Source organism: Cloeon dipterum, chromosome 3, assembly GCF_949628265.1.
Source record: "Cloeon dipterum chromosome 3, ieCloDipt1.1, whole genome shotgun sequence".
Classification (NCBI taxonomy): Eukaryota; Metazoa; Arthropoda; class Insecta; order Ephemeroptera; family Baetidae; genus Cloeon; species Cloeon dipterum.
Window position 1 is genome coordinate 34723552 of NC_088788.1, and position 19204 is coordinate 34742755.

The 19204-nt window shown below is 37.8% G+C and overlaps 2 protein-coding genes across 2 annotated transcripts; both read left to right on the plus strand.

Moving 5' to 3' along the window:
• Positions 1-4: 4 nt before the first annotated feature.
• On the plus strand, positions 5-2962 carry LOC135939592 (uncharacterized). The gene is made up of 8 exons (XM_065484061.1): positions 5-360; positions 1046-1198; positions 1249-1415; positions 1470-1578; positions 1638-1852; positions 1912-2029; positions 2527-2679; positions 2735-2962. The coding sequence occupies exons 1-8, from the start codon at positions 75-77 to the stop codon at positions 2836-2838; spliced, it is 1305 nt and encodes a 434-aa protein (XP_065340133.1). The 5' UTR covers positions 5-74; the 3' UTR covers positions 2839-2962.
• Positions 2963-3700: 738 nt separating this feature from the next.
• Positions 3701-17927, plus strand: Tsp66E (Tetraspanin 66E). Its single transcript, XM_065484432.1, has 8 exons — positions 3701-3876; positions 4858-4959; positions 5018-5119; positions 5629-5757; positions 14191-14265; positions 14321-14428; positions 14493-14669; positions 16796-17927. Exons 2-8 carry the CDS (start codon positions 4894-4896, stop codon positions 16928-16930), a joined length of 792 nt encoding a protein of 263 aa, XP_065340504.1. The 5' UTR covers positions 3701-3876; positions 4858-4893; the 3' UTR covers positions 16931-17927.
• Positions 17928-19204: the final 1277 nt, after the last annotated feature.

A 19204-nucleotide genomic window follows, 5' to 3' on the forward strand; every position in this document is an offset into this window, starting at 1 on the left:
CCTGAATCAGAGCGCGTCCTCGGCGCGAGCATCTCGTTCCGCGCCGCGCAAAAAAATGTCATTCTGCCTGAGGCATGCGAGCTGTGACAATCGTCGTCTTGGGACTTCTTCTGGTGGTCGAGACCTGGGGCCGCGGCCGGTGGGACCGGAGGGGCCGTTCCCACGATGGAGGAGCCTGGAGGCGGCTGAACTCGCAGACGATGAGAAAGGACACCAACGACCTCCTCTACGGACTCACCGAACCCGGCGTGCTCAAGTTGCGGAGGGACAACGACTTGTCCTTGGAGGACGAGTCGTTTGGCACCAACGCAGTCACCACCACGTTCCTCAACGAGGCGAAGGACGAAGAATTGGCTAGATGTGAGTTTTTGGGGCGAAATTTTTCTTTAATTCCTCACTGTGTGATTTCGGAGAGAAAACTTTTGCGTCATTTCGCTTTTAGCAAATTCACTTTTCAAGAGTGAAAATGAGGCACGCGTGCTCACGCCTTTGTCAGCCAAGTGAGACGGACACCGCTCGAGAGTGCAAAGTCACAAGGAAAAGTGTAGTCTTGAAAGCACACGCACGACGAAAATTAGAAATCATTTATGGGTGGTCTCAGCAATACTTTAAATAAAATTGGCCTATAATTTTCAGAAGTTTCGCCGTCTATCATACTTTTCATATTATGTAGGTGGTGTTGACTCAAAAGCATATTCAGTAAAATATTTTAATACTTTCTCGGATTTTTTTGTAAGTGGACAGCACGACCTATTCATGCACAGCAATTTTGTAAGAGCTCTTGAGTTAGGGGTTGATGAGAGAAGGGTTTTTAATATAGTTTTTGAGGTGATTCAAAACATTCAGGGTTCAAAAAACGCAGGAAAATGAATTAATTTCTTTTAAGACGAGGAGGGAAGAATACAAATTATTCATTAGGTTAACACCAACAACATCCAGGCGGGGATATGACGGGAAAATTTAGGTAAATTTATTTACAAAAAAAATTGCTTTGACCACCCATATAAAAACTAGAAACGAAAATCGCGTTTGAATTTGGTTGCAGTTTTGAATCTGCTCACTTTGGTGCGATTTGCGAATTCCGAATGCCAGTCAACTGAAGGTTTAATTGGATCTTGCTACCCTGACAATGAGTGCGTTGGCCTTGGCGGCCTCATTGGGGGCACTTGCGCCAATGGATTTGGAGTTTGCTGCGTTTGTAAGTGGAATTTTCAATTGAAAAAATAATACGTTGATAAATAATAATAGTTATTGGAACGTGTGGTGATCGACTGCAAGCAAACGGCAGCTACTTTCAAAGCCCGAATTTCCCTGACTTAATGCCTACGTCTAATCAGCCGCAGTCTTGCTACTTTGAGATCCTAAAAACCAACCCTTGGGTCACGCAGATTAGGTTGGACTTTGACTTTTTCGAGGTGATTAAATTTTTCCTTCTATTTCATAGAAATAAAATTTTTATTTTAAATTAGCTTGCGAATCCGACCGGCGGTGAGTGCCAGAATGACAGATTGATCATCAGTGGCCAGGCTACAGGAAGTCCGGTGCCAGCTATGTGTGGAATTAACACAGGACAACATGGTACAGATTTTATTTTTATTATTTTGCATAGTTGCGAACATGATAAATGTGCCCTTTAGTTTACTTTGACCTGCAAAACAAGAGAACGCCAGTACGATTCACGGTCGTCACCCTGAGCAACAGCAGCGTGAGAGCGAATAGAAGGTGGCGGATCAGGCTGACCCAGCTCAATCCCCGGGATGTGCCCCTCGCCGCCCCCAGCCACTGTCTTCAGTACTACACGACACCTTCAGGAGTGGTCCAGAGCTTCAATTACGTGGGCGGCGCTTACACTGTTTGTTTTTTCCAATTGGTCCCTATTTTGAATTTTTATTTTTGTTTTATTTCGAGTAGAATAACCTCAACTACGTGATTTGCTTCAAGAAGATGAGTGGAGCTTGCAGCATCACTTACCGAAACGTCAATTCTACTGGGCAGGAATCACGATTTCAGATTGTCAACGTGGAATCGAGTGAGTTAATTAATTTTCATTTATAGCTTTTCTTAAAATGAATTTATTTAATTTTACTCTCAGCATGTTTCAAACGCAATATTCATATTATTTAAAGAGGATTGGTACTGCAAAATCCATGTTTTCAATGCATGCCTTGGGATTCAGTTGAAGCAAAAATGACCTAATTTAATGTAATTTTTGTTTGTTAAAATGCTTTTCAAATGGTGAGGACTGTCTCCTTACTTGAAATCTTATTTTATTTCCCAACAAAGAGTTTCCTTAAAAGGTTTTGGCGAGAAGAGTCGAAACTGCCATGAAAATATGTTCAAGCGCTGTAAATTTTGGAGAAACTTCGAAAAATTCATATTTTTACTGGAGCAAGGTCCTTTTTTGATTATTGCAAACTGTAGAACGAATTTTTCATCGATCAACTGCTTATTGCACCCAAAAATTCAAAATGTTTTAAATTATCGCTTTGTATCGATCCATTTTAACCTACAAATTTTGTGTTTTAGACGGACAGAGCATAGTGCCTATAAATCAAGCGGGTGCAGGCGTTTTCAACTGTCCGGATGACTACATTGTGGTCAGCGGGGTGCGGCTTTGTGGTGAAAAGCTAAACGATGCCACCACCAATATTGATTTTACTGTCAATTCACCAGTGACAGGTATAACCTATGAAACGGAATGCAAACAAATATTTAATTTTATATTTATTTTTAGACACGACTTCTGGCCCGTTCATCCTGCCTTTCCGAACAAATGCTGGATCTGTGGGTAGAGGATTTAGCTTGGTCTACAATCAAATTACGTGCGCACTTTCATAGAAAATAAGTTTGAAGATGCAAAGACTTGAATAATCAAAATGGAGAGAAGTGTACGTCTGTTCGAAATTTATTTCTCAAGGACTTTATTGTAGTAATTTATTGAATAACATGTATTATTTTCACCATTATTCAAATAAATTAATTTATAAATCAATAAATTTCAATCTTATCTGAAGACATTTTAACTCTTAAATAAAAATTATCACCATTATAGTTTTTTCGGTAGGTCAATTTTGAGCCCTTCTTGCCAGAAAATTTACAAAATTATTTAATAGCTCAGTTAATTGTACAAGAGATCCAAAATTCATGAGCTGATTACCGGTCATGTATAGCTTCTTTTCTATTTAGTTATTAAAAAAGAAATTTAAACTTTTTTTAATTTTTTCAATTTTAATTTGTAATTTTTCTGGACCGTCAAAAATGGCCCACCAATTAATTTATCTCATCAAACAAAGTCTAACAACCAATATTCAGCTTAATTGAACAAAATCTTTGATTTAAAAATCAATTTTGAAATTTCTGGCCACTTTCTTAAACGTTCAAACCGTCGAATCGACCAATTTCCATCACTGTATGTGATTTACATCATATCAGGAAAGACTAATAGTTTCCGCCACTCCAAGACAAGGTGAATAAAATAATCTGACAAGTCCAAGTCGCCTGCCGTCGAGCGAAACGCAACCCGCTTGACATAGAAACACGGCGGCCGGCGCACCATTCAGGCTGGCTTGTCTTTCGGAGCGCTTCAAAGCGTTCCGCTTGTGAAAAGGGGGGAGGGATGAACGCGAGAGCGCATGGATTATGGAAGGGAGTGGCGTGCGGAGGGAGACTCGGAATGCAAGCCGTCGTACTACTCACTGACAGTCGTGCTGATACCTTGCCTGCTGGTTTGTTTTGATTCGACTCGAGAGACGACAACGCAACGCATGTTTTTCGCAAACACAGATTTTCGCCAAGAATGTGACTTGTGGACCGACTGACAGCCTTTTCTTGAGAGAGATTGTAATATTCTCGACGGCGAATCACTACATCATCGAGGTGAACTTATTTTCCAGTCATTTTTGCACGTTTTGATGCTGCATGTAGATATGTATGGATGTATTCGATCGAAAAGATGCCAAGCCTCTAGTGCGCACTTAAATAGGAACGTGTTTCCAAGTTTGCAGCTTCCCTGGAATGCGTAGGTTGACGTCAGTAACTCCATCGGTGTTGAATTTTTAAGAGATATATTTTTTATCGGAAACAAAATAAATGGAATTTTGTTTTCACAATACATTATTATTTGACTTTATTCATTTTGTAACAAATTTGTTTTGAACAATACATATTTTGTCAATAATTTTAAAAGTAAAGCTTTGCATAATATTTATGTAAAATCCTGTGTCTAAAAATTAGGAAAAAGCTTAAAATTTCCCAGGTTGCGCCATTTAATTGTTTGAGAAAATCGGCTTCAAAGTTTGCATGCTAATCAAGTGTCTCACTGATGTAAAACCATGATTTATTTCACAATTTAGAACATTTTTCCTCAAAATTCGCACATCATTGGATAGATCGCGAGGGATCGAAATCAAGCGAAAAAACCGAGAAATTTGGATAAATCAGAAATTTAACTTTTCCTTGGTCCTAATTTTAGAGATAAACTGTTGTTAAACTGCTCAATGAATAGACAGTAATGAAAAATGTCCTTAATTGTGGGCTGTACAGCTTTAATTTGAATTAACTACCATTTTGCCCTATGAAAATTTCAAGAATACATGCTCAGTTTTTTCTATTGATGCAATAACAATATTATTTGTTTTTATATTTAGTACGTAATATCCCCCAGCCCAACGACAACAAGATTTAAGAAATAAATATTTTATCAGAGCTCAATTTGACAAAGTAAATTTGCTTTCGAAAGTCAACACAAAGCGGAAACGCATATTCATTTCTCCGGAGAGGCGCATTATATCTCTTTATCACTGCTCGTAATCATTTTCACTCGGTCTAACGAGAGCATTCGTGACTTATATTTGGCAGAGGAAGCAAGCCCGAGAAGCTTTTCTTTCATCCAGGATGGCGGCCGATTGTGGAATCGTAGTGGCTAAATACTGCCTCAAATTGTTCAACTTTCTCTTCTTCGTAAGTGCGAGATGATACATTATTCTCGCCTTCCTCTCTTAATCAAATTCTTTTGCAGATTGCTGGCGCTATCTTGCTCAGCGTCGGCTTCTGGTTGGCCATCGACAAGAACTCGTTTGTCCGACTGCTGACCAAAATTTCGCAGGACACGACCTTGCACGTAAGTTTGTTTTTAATTAATTCAACGCAAGGAATGTTAATACACGAGGAACGTACCTTTTAATACGTAAAAATTGTTGTGTTTCGCTACAATTCGATAGATGATGATTTTTCAAAAAATTCTTTCCGTTAATTCTGGTGTAAAAATTTTAAAAGAATTCAAATTGCCATCATTTCGTTAAATCTACTCAGCGAGACGAATCGACTGATATATTTTGGAAAAGTTTGACTTTTTTCTTGAGTTTTTGCCCTGGGAAAACTTAATGCAGAAATGTAGCCGCTTTGTGGTAGAGTTTTAATTTATTTCTACGCTAATTGTCCTAAATCAAGCTTGAATTTGGCTATTTTAATTTTTTTTTGCGTCCTGGTAAGTTTGAATTAACTTTTCAAGCGGCTTTGTGCTGTGAAAAATAAGCTAAAAATTGCCCATTTAATCCACTTTCCGAATTTGAGAAGATTTTTATCCTTGTTACATTCCCAGAATAATTATTTGTTCTTTGTCTGCTTCAGCAATTCTCTCAGCCGACTGTGATAGAGCAGGCATCTTGGATTCTGATCGCAGCCGGCGGATTTGTATTCGTTCTCAGCTGCCTGGGATATTGCGGCGCCTACCAGGAGTCGCCTTTCATGCTCGGCACTGTGAGTAAAAGTGGCAAATCTTGCCGGATTTCTGGAATTTATCTTCTGTCCTTCCCATATCTCGCATTCTTAGATAGAGAGAACGGGATTTGTAATTTTCTTCAGCGCCGAGAAGAGAAAAAATTCCAATTCCAGCGAGCGTATATAATAAAGGCGGGCGATGTACAAAAAAATTGGGCTTGCAGCAGATAGCCGCGTATATAACCAACTAAATTAGTAAGGAATGCTCGGCACGGTGAAGCATCTTCACGCGCGGCCTTGAAAGCGGAGACGATGGAAGGGTTCAACGCTGGAAAACTTGATACCGCCATATGAAATTAAGCGCTAAGTTTCTGCTCTGCTCCAATCAATGGGCTATCCCTGGCCTAATTTGTGCGGCGCAATGAGTGCATCCATTGTTTTGCTGTTGCTATGAATACGCATTTGGTGCACCTGTGACCAAAAAGAGCCGCTAGCCGTGACCCATTTCGCTGACGGTCAATACGTGCGTTTGTCTGACCAAACGATTCCTCTTTAACCGAGCTAAATGGTGTCAGATCCGGCTAATCGATTGCTCGGAAGCAAAGAGTCAAGCACCCCCGCGCCGAAAAGACGCGACAGACGCGAGGGCTAATCAAATAATTGACGTCGTGAATGTCACGGACGAGGCCGCCATTCAAGCGTCGCGCTTTGTTCGCTTTTCTATTCTCGCACCGCAACGCGTGCACAGGTGTGACTTCACCTTTCTTCGCACCTTGAAGGACGCCACGCACAAGAAAGAAAGAAAGGTGTGGTTGGAAAATTTGCCGCACTACTTTGCCAAATGAAATGTCACCGAATTTGAATTTATCACGTGACAAATTGCAAGGCCGTACACACTCGAAAAAATTGATTCATTTTATGGTGAATCTTAGTTGTTTGTTATTTTTCAAACATTTAGAGGAAGAAAAACATGAAAATCGATCAATTTCACAATATTTTTTCTTGGTCATCGTTTCAACATTTTCAGCGTAAATAAAAACATGATTGTACAGGAAAGAATTCTAAAAGCAAAAATAATTGGATCATATTTTACGAAACATGAGCCTGCTTTTCCAATGACTCTCTGTTTTATTTTGATAAAAAATAAACGCCTCGCCTTTTCAATCTACATACTTTTGCAGCGGCACTAATCTAACCCTAGACAGCCATGTTACTCTTTTTTCGAACCATGTAATATTAAATGAGCATTGGTCCTAGGTACATACATGCCAATTTTCATCTCAAACGTGTAGACTTACATAAAATTAGAAGGAACCAATGAAAAGTTCCAGTTAGGTTTTTATTTCTTTAATTCGGCAATTTTGTCCAATCATTGTGAAATTCGGTATCCTTGACTGCTTGACTCTCATTTACAAGACGTAATGATCGTTATGTAATTTTGAATTTTTCTCGATTTGTGTATAAATTATTACGTAATTTTTAATTTTGTTTGCTCAGTAAAAAGCAGGCGATTTGCCAACGGACTGAAATATTTAAAACAAAAAACTGTGGTTGTAGTAATTTTTTAGAGACAGGAAATATTTCAACACCAGGGTTGTTGCATTTGCTTACCATCCGGTTTTTTCAGCACTGGTTATTACCACCAAATTTTTACCAATTTCTTGCGCAAGAAATGAAATTTTCCATTTTCCCCTGCAAAAATCTTACATTTGCGGTCGATGTGGTCTAAATTTCCTTTCCTGTGCGGATTTTTCTTAAAAATTGCCATCTAATTGCTTCCTGAATTTACCAAAAAATGTGTCTGACAATTTTCCAAATCGAGGTCATGAGCAAATAATTAGAAAATTATAGAAAACTCAGACGCAAACATTGACTGCAAGAAACTAGTAAAAATTAAAATGAACCACTGCATTTTTTAAAATAAATGCGATTTTTTTCGCAACCCTACTAAAAACAAAAAAGTGAACAACAGACAGATAAAATATTGAAATCTACATTCACTTCGTGTTTGCTTCTATGCGCTTCAGAGAAAGGTTGATTTTTTTTGCCACAGTCGAGAAAATGTTGATACGGGGGTTGAGGCCTTAAAGAGTTGCTTATACTCATGTATTTATTAAATGCATCCCTGTCTGGAACTGTAAATCATATATTATGCATTCAATATTTTAGAAATCATCCAAGAAATTGAATTTTTATTTTTACCTAAATTTAAGAGCCCCTGCTTCAAACACGTGCGGGAAAAACTTCTTTGTTCAGCATCTTTATATCACGTGCGTCGTAAATTTCAGTGTGTTTGCAGAGTCAGGCCTGCGGTGAAATGGAATACTCGAATTGAAACCAGAAACCGTGCTTTCCCCGGCTTGACGGACTTCTCCTGGTTTCTAGAGTGACATTATTTATTTGCTCTCTGCACTCAATAACACCATAAGGGCGAAAAACGTGTCAAGCCGCCGACACAGGCTGCACCGCCAATGCACCGAATGCACGCATAAGGGACTTTTTCTTCAATCAAACATCATTTCGACGAATTGGCGATTCTTTAAAAAAGCCATTAACCTCGTTCTCCTGAATGTGACATTGAAATTGTGAGTCACGCACAATTGATGCATTATTCTTTTACCATTTGGCCGTGCATCCGATCCATTCTTTCATCAAAAAATGGTCACGACGTTGCGAAAGAACAACGAGAACTTGTTTGCAAACGAAAATCTCGTTACTCTCGCTCTCGCTGTTAGAAAGTACTGGACAGGTTGATTGAACTGCGCGGATTAACATACGCCGTTCACCTGCTGCTGCTGCAGCTCCTGCTCTCACCGGCGATATATTTTTGATCGCGAGAAGAATTTTGCCACTGCCGAAATTTAGGTAAAACCGGCGCCAACAACAAATAATGCAGATTGCAATCAAGGCAACCGACCGGAAAGTTTCCGGAAGTGGCAATACATACAACACGCAGGGTGGGGGAGGCAAGGGGTGCATTTTAATGCTTATTACCGGAATTGCGTGCTGGTCACTTGCTGTGAAGGGGAATGCCATTAATTGTGCCTTCATTCGTGTTTCGCGTGATTTTCGGATTTTTCGTCTGTTGACACAACGGAAGTAAAACGTGTTGCCTCTGAATTGCTGAAAGAAAAATATTTTTATGTGGATATTTACTGTCAGAGGATACATTTATCGACTTGGGAATTGGGAAAGTAAATTTTACGTATTTTTAAAAAAAGTATTTCTGCAAATTTAAATCATTAAAGATTGTATTTCAATTAAAGGTTAAAAAGGATTTTTCCGCAAATTTCCTATGAAGCTTGACCTAAAAGCTGTCTAAAATTTTTGTTAAAGTCACTCTTATTGTTAGCCTGTACAAAAGAACAGTAAAATATTTTGCGTAGTCGCACTTCTTATTCATTCATTAACAACGCAGTCCCTTCACTCTTCGCACGGCGTGTGAAATGATTTCAGCAATTCACGCCAGCTAATAATTCGTCAGAATGGCAAGTTAAGAAAGTAAGTAATAATAGCGAATGCACTTTCGGAGGAATAAATTTCACAGTTGTTTGCCCGCGCCGTTTTCTCTTCATTTTGCGCGCATCGCGAATATACATAAACTAAACTCTGGGAATCGAGGTCGTGCACTATCATTTTCCTTCTTCGCGTGACAATGAAATAAAATCACCAGTTTCCGACTTACGACCAGCATAAGAGTCAGTGAACCGTGAAAGCGAATTTTTAATAAAAAAAAAGGTATAGCTGCGGCACACCTCTGCCTTTGGACGAACTGATCCATTTGTGGCGCTTTTTACTCTTCGAATCTCTCTTCTGCTTTCACCTTTTTCTTGCCTCGCCTCGCTCGTGCCGCTGGTGTTTAACCACAAAAGCACACTCGTCGAGCCACTTGTGCTTTGAAATCGAGAGTGCTCTCGAGTCTGTTTTTAGCCTTCTGTATAAAATGCTGCTGGGCAATTATGGCAGGACTAGTGCATTGAAAGCGATATTTTTCGGCTCGTTGTGCAAGCTTTGTGTCGATCCAATTTGGACGCTAATAAGAAGGACGCGTTTGGTCGCTGGCTTTCCTTCACGGCTCAATCGACAATGCATTGCAAGCTGTTTCATTGGACATAATGATTGAGCCTTGCACAAGAGAATAGAATAGTAATGCTATGGGGAAACAATTAATACCTACTATTCATTGTAGATTTGAATTTAAAACTGCGCACTTAAGAAGTGGATCGATACAGGGTGACAATTAAAAATTATTTCAATTGTTGGATGCAATAAAAATTTATTCTACAATTTTTTCTAATCACAAAAGGACATTTTGCTACAGTAAAAATTTAAATTTTTCTGATTTTCTCCTAAATTTCAAGCACTTGACCACATTTTCTTGGCAGATTTCGATTTCTCTCGTCGGGATCTGTCCAACAACGAATGAACCTTGTAAGGAAACTCTTTGTTGGGAAATAACATAGGATTTCAAATAAGGAGACAGTTTTCACCATTTGAAAAGCATGCTAACTTTGTAGCCAATTTTCTCAAAAATTGACACTGCTTAGGTCAACTGAATCTTAAGGGAACAAGCATTTTCCAGTGTCAACCCTCTTTAAAATATACTTTTTCTCAAGACAATCTTTTTTGATAATTTATTTGAGGAAAGGCTTATGATAACTGCTAAATTATGACCGCAACCTTAACATGGTTGTCAAAATTTCAGAGAACATTAATATGGTGAAAAACTCATAATTCAGAAAAACAGGAATATTCAGGACGAAAAAAACACATAATCAAGTATCAGTGACCGTGTTGGAATGTGATATATCTGATATCCGAAGGTTAAATTTCGCGTCTCTCAGTAGTGTATGCGTCAGTGCTGCGTCGAATGTGTCATCGTTCGCTTGGAAAAATTGCTCTCGTAAACATTTGGCCCGAATTCAAGCACCACACCTCTCGTTCGCAGAACCACGTGAAATTAAGCAGAACTCACGAACGCACATTACTGTTCGCTATACGCATTCAAAATGGGCTTTTATTGTTCAGCGAGGGGTCACCTCGATGTCTATTGACCGCTTTTCTTTGATGGGCCCAAAGGAGACCAGAATATATTTCCCCCCCCCCCTAAAATACAACGAGCATATTTATCTATTTGATATAAAATGTCTCCTTCCAAAATGTTAATATTAAATTTATTTGTAATTAATACTTAAAGAAGAGCTTTACAGGCCAACAATTAAAATAATTGTGCATTTTTGACTATGGAAAATAGTTCATTGAGATATAATTGTTTGTGAATTTTAGCGACAATTTATCGCTTCAACCAAGGAACAGTTAAATTTCAGATTTTGCCAAATTTCTTGAATAATTAAACGGGTTTTCAATGTTACTTCGCTTAATTACAGTTCTCTAAATTGTTAAATCAATCGTTGTTTTATAGTAGGGAGACAATTGACAATACAAACTTTTGAGCTGATTTTTCAAAAAATTATACGGCAACCTAGCAAATTGTTAGCTTATTCCTAATTTTTAGATAGTTCTTCCAGTAAATATAAAAAGGATTTCTCACGAATTTTCTGTTGAACTTTTACTTAAAAAAAAAACTAATTGAAAGGAAAAAGAAATGTTTTTCTATCTCGCTCATGCATAGAACATAAATATTATTTCCATCTTGCTGATTTCCCTTTCCATCCTCTTGCTCTAGCTTTCATAATTTAACATTTGGGCCAAGTGTATACAGTCATTTATTCCGTGCAACAAGCACGAACTTTAACCCTGGGTTGTTCGTTGGTTGCGACGAGGGCGTCTCGGGTGATTGGGCCGCAACACGGCTAATGCGTGCGACTCATTGAATATTTAATCAGCCGAGCTAGCGCTCGTTATGCACTCGGTGTGTATTCCGAATGGCCCCCTCGCAGCACTACACTTTTAATAAAAGCCATGTATACTTCCTTTGCTTGCGTCGTCGCGTGAATGACTCTCGTTGTTGGCGAGTCCGCCCTCGCCCGACGACACAAAACCTGACACGAACACAAGAGGCGACGGCTATTCCAAATATTCCGACCTGGCGGATTGCTCACGAATTAGTGCAAGGCGTGATCTGCATAATTAGTGTGCGAACTACACGAGAACATGCCATTCGCAATTTTAATTAATCCTGGCTGGTCATGCAGTTGCACGTAAGCTCACGACTTGGGCTTACGCGTCTCTCACTTATTTACATTTTAATGGTGGGAAAGTACAATTTTTAGAGTTCCGTGTGGATTTTTCACTCAGAATTCAAGGCTAAGCATAATTTCAACAAAGCGGTGTGCAAAATTAAGAATTTAGGAACGATTTTTAACTCTTTAAAAACAGGACACATGAGAAAGGATAGAATTTTCGCATAATTTGAGGAAATTTGCGAGCTTTTAATTTCGTTGTTTGTCTCTCTTTTTTATTGTGCTCAGATATGGTTGCAGGCGTACGTTTTTCAACGAAATTTTCTACGAATTTTGTTTTGGAGGAAAAAAAACTGCTGATCCAAAATCCGCTTCGTTTTTAAAATATTTCCGACTTTTTTAGCCTTTAATTCGCCTATGGGGGTAGGCAGTGTTAAGTGTAAAATCAATTTAATATGTAATAAAATCAAATATTCCAGTATTAAAACAAACATAAATAAAATCAAACGAGTCTCTTTAGCAAATAGTCGAATGAGTATTTTCAGGTATATTTCTCACAAAATCCTGAAGTCCGTACATCAGCCGCGAACAAATCGTGGGAACTAAAAACGCCGCGCGCGATTCTTTCTTCTCTCTATCTGGACCTTGTTCTTCTCCGCCTTTGTTTACGTTTTCTCACGAGTTTTTGAGCAGCGCCGAAAACACAAAAATAACGCGTCCCGCGACTGCACAGACTTGGAAGCCCCACGAAAATTATTTATAGGGATAAAATATCAATGCATGCATCTATGCGCGCGCTCGGCCTGTACAATTTAGAAAATCTGCTGCTATTATTTGTGCCTCTCACCCGACGTTCACCATTAATCAGAGGTCAACTAAGGTCAAACGCGGTCGCATATCATGTCACAAAAAGAGCACGGCCACGATAACGGATAATCAGCGTAAATCTTCCTTGCGATTATTTATCCCCAGAATGCGCTGCAAGTAAGAAAGCTGACACGGTTTCGATGTGTGTTTTCAATTCACGACTGCAATTTTATTTGAAAATGTGTCGTGTGTCGAATGAATGAATGAACGATGTAAACCAGGAACCTAGAAACGCATTAGTATTTATTGTACAAACCGCTGAATTTATTTTTTAAAAGTAAATTTTTAATTCTGAAAATGCTAGAGTCGAAGGACAAAATTAGCATCTACGAAATTTGCACTTGATGAAATAATATAATTAATTTTTTGCCGGTTTTACGCGACAATTTTTGTAAACTGAGACTTCAGTATCTCATCTTCCCGTGGTGCATTTAAAAAAATAAACTGAGCTTTGAATTACTCTCGCCGAGCCCAATTAGGTCAGAGGTCACTGCTGGGAATTTTGGTTTCTAATCAAGCGCTCAGGATTTTGGAATTTTAAAATTGTGCTTTAAAGTTGTTAGGTAACATTGTGTGAATTTCAGAGTGAAGTTATTTTTGTTTTCGAGAAATTAAACTTAAAAAACTCTAATTATCGCGAATAACCATCAGAATTACTAAAACTGCACACTCGTTTCAACCTCCCTTGACCAGCTGAAGGGTTAATTTCTACCCTGAGGCAAGAAAATTTAATACGCGTAATTTTGTTAAAGGCTGGTGATTTTGGGGAGGCGATCTGAATTTTAAATTTTTTAGAAGTTCCAAAGCGTATCAACCTAAAATTTAACTATGCTCAAAGTTGTCCTTCCTTAATTTAAAATGGCTTTCCTTAAAAATTAATCAGCTGTTAAAACCTTGGAACATTTTTCATTGATTTAATTATGTCTGGTACAGTCCTTTCACAACACACGCTTGAACGAACAGATTTCTCAAGTCGATCATTAGCTTGAAATTTGAAAGGTCCAAATTAAAATTACACAACTTGATTGATCTAAATGCATCACTTCAGGAGATGAAGAGTTGGGTTAGAAACTTTCATTGCGCCGTGATGAATTTTTCACACTTGAAAATCCCGCATGGGGGAAAACGCAAATTGCTTCTTTGAAGCTGCTAGATTTAAAAAATTCGCATGCGGGTCGAGCGACAGTTTTTTTTAAGATATCGCCTTTCCTTTTTCGCTACTTCAACGAATCCTCGCGTCACTCGATATATTATGCAGCTCACAAACTGCGTCACGCTCACCCCTTTTTACAGATCATTAAAAACTCTTTGAGTCGCAAACAATTTCATGCTTTACTTGGCAAAAGCCGAGATTGGATTCTTGTGTAAGGTTTCTGCTGTCTGCGTTTTTTTTCTCTCTTTCCTTGTAGAAGAGAATAGCGTCATCCTAAATTTTTAACATTTTTATCATTTTATTTTGCAGTACTCCATTCTGGTTGTCGCGATCCTGGCTCTGGAAATCACTGCTGCTGGACTGGCCATCAACTACAAAACTGAAGTAAAATTAAACCTCAAAAAATAAAAATTGGCTCTAAATTTTAATACTTGTTCAGGCTGACACGAACACGCGAGAGTTCCTGAAGTCGACCATCACCAAGTACTACGCCACCGCAGACAAGGCTGACGCAGTTACCCTGATGTGGAATTACTTGATGGCTCAGGTAACGCCTCCGTTTTCACCGCCCTCACTCGCATTTCCATGCTGACTCTGCGTCGCTCTTTCAGTTCAAATGCTGCGGAGTAGAGAACTACAGAGACTTCAGCTTGTCGGAAAAGTGGCAGCAGAGCAACAAAGTCGTGCCAAACGCCTGCTGCGTCCTAGAAGGCGATATTCAGCTCTTCAAACCAAAGGACCCCTCTTGTCCTGACAGACCCTCAGAGTCCAATTCGTACTACAACAAGGTATGATCTGAATCAAAACTAATAAATCATCTTTTTTTATTTTTAGAAGGTAAAACATTATCGCTTGTGGGTTTGTTAGTAAAAATCTTCTTTTTTAAATATTAATGATAAATTACTGAACTAGTTGCAGCGTTAAAGAAGACAAAACAAAGCAATCAAATAATTTAAAACAAATTTTCATCTGCAACTGATCCACAAATGAGGTACGAATATCTTAAAAGTTGAAACAATCGCTAAAGTAAAAATAATATCGCATTTTTGTACTGTGCAGTGGCTGTTTTGTTCTCTGGCAGGGGACTGAGGATCTTGACGAGTTTTTTTTACTCAAACTAGGCTTATAATTGACAGAAAACCCCGACTTTCCCACTTATACGAGATTCACACGCAGGCACTTTGAATTTTGAGTTTTCTATGAATTGGTCCTAATTGGAATTAGAACAAAAGTTAACACACCACTGAATTCGTCTCTTCCAGTGAAACAACTTTTCTGTTGATCTCAAAGTGATAGGTTGCTGGTCAAGGACACAAAAATTGAATTTTCGAAATGGAACTCAAATTTGAAAATGATTAAATTGAAATTTTTTATTTTTGAAATTGCTATAGTTATTGTAGAGCGCAAAAAATAGGATTTAGGAAAATCAAAATCTTTAAAGTGCCTTATAATATAATGTTTTAATGAAAAAATAAAAACTGCATAGTTGGCGCTTTCTTGGGTTGTTAAGAAATGTTCACACGCCTAAATCTCAGCTTCTGACTGTCTGATATTCAAAAACCGCTTGCCACTAGACTAATCTTAACCTCACCTAAAAAGCTGAAGCAGTCTAAGGGTGCCAACCATTCAAAATATGTAAAATTAAACAATTTTTTGCATGCGCACTTCAATGCGCAACGGAATTCAGTTTTTATCACCCTGAAACTACTTCAGTACATCATGAAACGTGAAGACGAGTAAACTGATATGCATTTTTTAAATATTTGTTTCTTGTAACCCTAGATTTAGTTGATACAGTTTATTATTATGCTGGTCCCCAAAAGAAACTCGTTTTTCACCCAATCCTGTAACATCAGATTTACAGAAACTACACACCGTTTAACTCTTCATGACCTCCCCTAAAATTAAATATTTTGTGAAAACGACGACCGATTTAAATGCCAAAGGTTTTTCGTTGGAAATTGTCCATTAAGACATACTGGGTGATTTAACTTGCCAGTTTGTTATGAATATTGGATATATTTAGTATCAAAAACACATTATTTTCTAAAAGCTGACAGTATAAAAAATTTGATGTTTTGTCACAAAACATTTTTACTGTTTTACTCCAGCAATTGAGAATAGAACTGAAACAATACATATTGACAGCTCTGTTTAATTTTACTACTAAATGTAGCTGCCGTCTTAAAAGTGCATATTTTACCATATTGATTTTGGTATTTCTCATTGCCACATGCGAAAAATTTATCAGCAAAAAGCTATAAGAATTAGAGACAGCACAGAAGTTTCAAATTGATTTTCTTCTAAATTTATCTGAATAAAAATTAACGCAAAAACATACGTCAAGAAATGTAATTATTTTCTAAATTAATTGAACGAATAATTGTCTGCTTGATTATTTTCCTGCCTGAAAATGGTATACTTTTTATTTATTATCCTCATGAAAAAATTGCACATAAATTGATGCCACAAAGGCGTGAGAAATGAGAGTGTGCCATTTTTGCTTTTTGTTAGCCGCTGACTTGAGAAATGTTTCGCTTTTCTATTCCTAAATTTTTACTTTAAACCAAACAGATTTTATGAGGTTTAGGCAATTTTAGACTTGAATTCAGCCATCATGTACTTCTGATTTCGAGTCACTTATTATCCATTGCTTTCGGTGAACAAGACCACAATCTGTCCTGCAAACAATTTTTAAAACAAAAATATTTTCTGGCTGGACTGATTTTTGGTTTCAGCTCGTCAAAAGAAATCATTTTGAAATTAGAATGCACAGCAGCAAGATTGAGTGCCCTAAAATCGAATCTATTGGCTGCTTCAATTGGTGAAAAAGTATTTTTACGATGTAGAATATCCTTTAAAAATCCTTAATGAAGTTTAAGCAGCTAATTAATATAAAATTATTGTGTTGCAGGGTTGTTACCAAGCTCTGTATAGCTGGGTGAAGACAAACCTGGACTTGGTGATCGCCGTGTGTTTGTCGCTGGCCTCGATCCAAGTTCTGGGCATCATTTTCGCCTGTTGCCTGTGCCACAAGCTGGGTGGATAGCGTCCGGACCTGCTTGGGAGCCGCTTCATCAGAGTGACCCCTGAGCGCAGAGAGAGCTACTAACTCAGCTGTGAAAGTGACAAACTGAAAAGTGCTAAAAACTCAAGGAGAATTAATTCTTCTGCTGGAATCCTGTCTCTGTCTTTGATGTGTGTCAAAATTTCTATTGGAAAAAACTAGAGGTCTCAGCTGCGAGATTTGAGGCGGCGGCTGGTGCAGCTGACAGTATTTTAAACATTAAGTTTGATAGTGCTTAACCGCTCGAAGAGCCGGAAGACATTTTTTTCTCATACACTTTTTGATTTTCGACCCCTTTTTTCTGGCGGCTGGCGACTGTCCAAGAGACCCAAAATTTGCCGGCTGGCACGGCGCAGTGCGGCTGGCTGAGACCTCTAGAAAAAACGCCTTGTGTAGCACCAACATCATGTCAAGCAAACAACATTTTTTACTTTTATAAAACTCATTTGCATCTTTGAATTTTCAGCGTGAAGAAAAGCTTTTTCAAAACAAAGCCAAATTTAAATTGTTTTCTAAAAGATATTCAGTGTGATGACAATATATGAGAATGTATAAATAAAGGCAACCTTTTCTCTCAGCTTCTCAGGGTTTTAACCCGTCATGCACTTGTAATAAAATAATGTGAAGGTGTGAAGGTAAACAGTCCTGTCAAATTATGAACGCAAATGTTTGACTTCTCTATTGACTTTGTGATTATTCAAATTAAGCATGATTACACTCATTAACGATATTTTTATGCGAATGAGTGTGCCTTATGTTTGCTGTCACTAAAAGACTGTATTTTCGCTACACTATCTGAAACAAACTGGAACTAATTCTCGAAATTGTATGCTGTCACGTTTTTTAATAGCACTTCAACACTGACAATGCTAATGTACACCTCTGCAGGGGAAATTCTCTAAATTCTAATGAAAAATAAAATATGTATAGCTTGAAAGATGAGTATGTATATTCAAATAAACTGTATGTACTAATTTAACCGACCAGATTTTAGCAAACAAACCCACAAAGAGGTGTTTATTTAGATAGCCTAGAAATCCAAATAATTTTGCAATGAAAATAATAATTTCTGATATTGCAGTGTAATGGGGTCGATTCCAGTGAAATTCAAACACATACGTTCGATAAAAATTGGTCTGGCTGAATCCCAAACATATTTATCGTGAGCATGCGGGATACAAAAGCTATAAAATTATTACTCAACAATATTTTTCTGCGGTCATGCTTCAAGCACGACGTACATCTCGCAATGACGAATTGAATTTCAACGAAAAATATCACAAGGATGATTTTTGAGACTAAATTGAAGGTCACATAAATAAAGAATCGTATAAACATATTTTATCATTTTTAGCTAATAAAATACATTTATTCTAAAATTGCAGACAATAAGTCTAACCCCTACAATCCTTTCATGATGACCTTCTAGTTAATCAACGAAATCTAGATGGATGAAGGAGATCCAACTCAATCGCAGAATGAATGATGAAATATAATGTATGACATCATTTGGTGTAATGAGATCTTTTGATTTAAAAAATAGGTAGTGCTTTCAGAACCAAGAAGACTTTAAAACTTTAAAAGTAAAATTTGGTGCTCACGCAGGAACGAGATTATGAGCACATCAAGGTTTTTCCTCAGCGACCTGAGGGTATTCAAAGGGTAAAATTGCACATATTCTGAAAGATCTCAACTTGGCCGTTGCAACGGTGTGCAGATATTTTAGATCGAACCAATACAGAGCCTGTCAGGCGTCGGTAAAGTGGCCACGAAAGGGAATTTTTAGATTACGATCGCTCGAGAGCTACCCTGACGCCAGCAGGGTTTGATTTCTCACTAATTCTGCTGGACTTATTTCATTTCAGAGATGACCCCCGAAGGTAAAAATCAACCGATAGTGCAATTTTGATTTTCTCATTTTTCACCTGAACTCAAAAATACTCGTTTTTGAAACTCTGTGACTCAAAAACTAAGAGGATAACATCATCTTGAAAGCTTCTCGGCATGTACTACACTCACTTTAAAGTAAAGCGTATACGTTTTTTAGAAATTAAAAATTCTAATTTTAGTACACAATTACACAAATTTGGAAATATCCAAAATATATGGTTTAAATTTAAAAGTTTTTAGGCTGATCCTTTGGCACAAAGTTTAGTGTTTTAGCATTATTGGAACTCGGGGTATTCTCATTTTTGTGAACGTTTATTCAGATTTCACTCAATTTTTCCGGAAAATGGCATTAATTTTTTCCGTCAA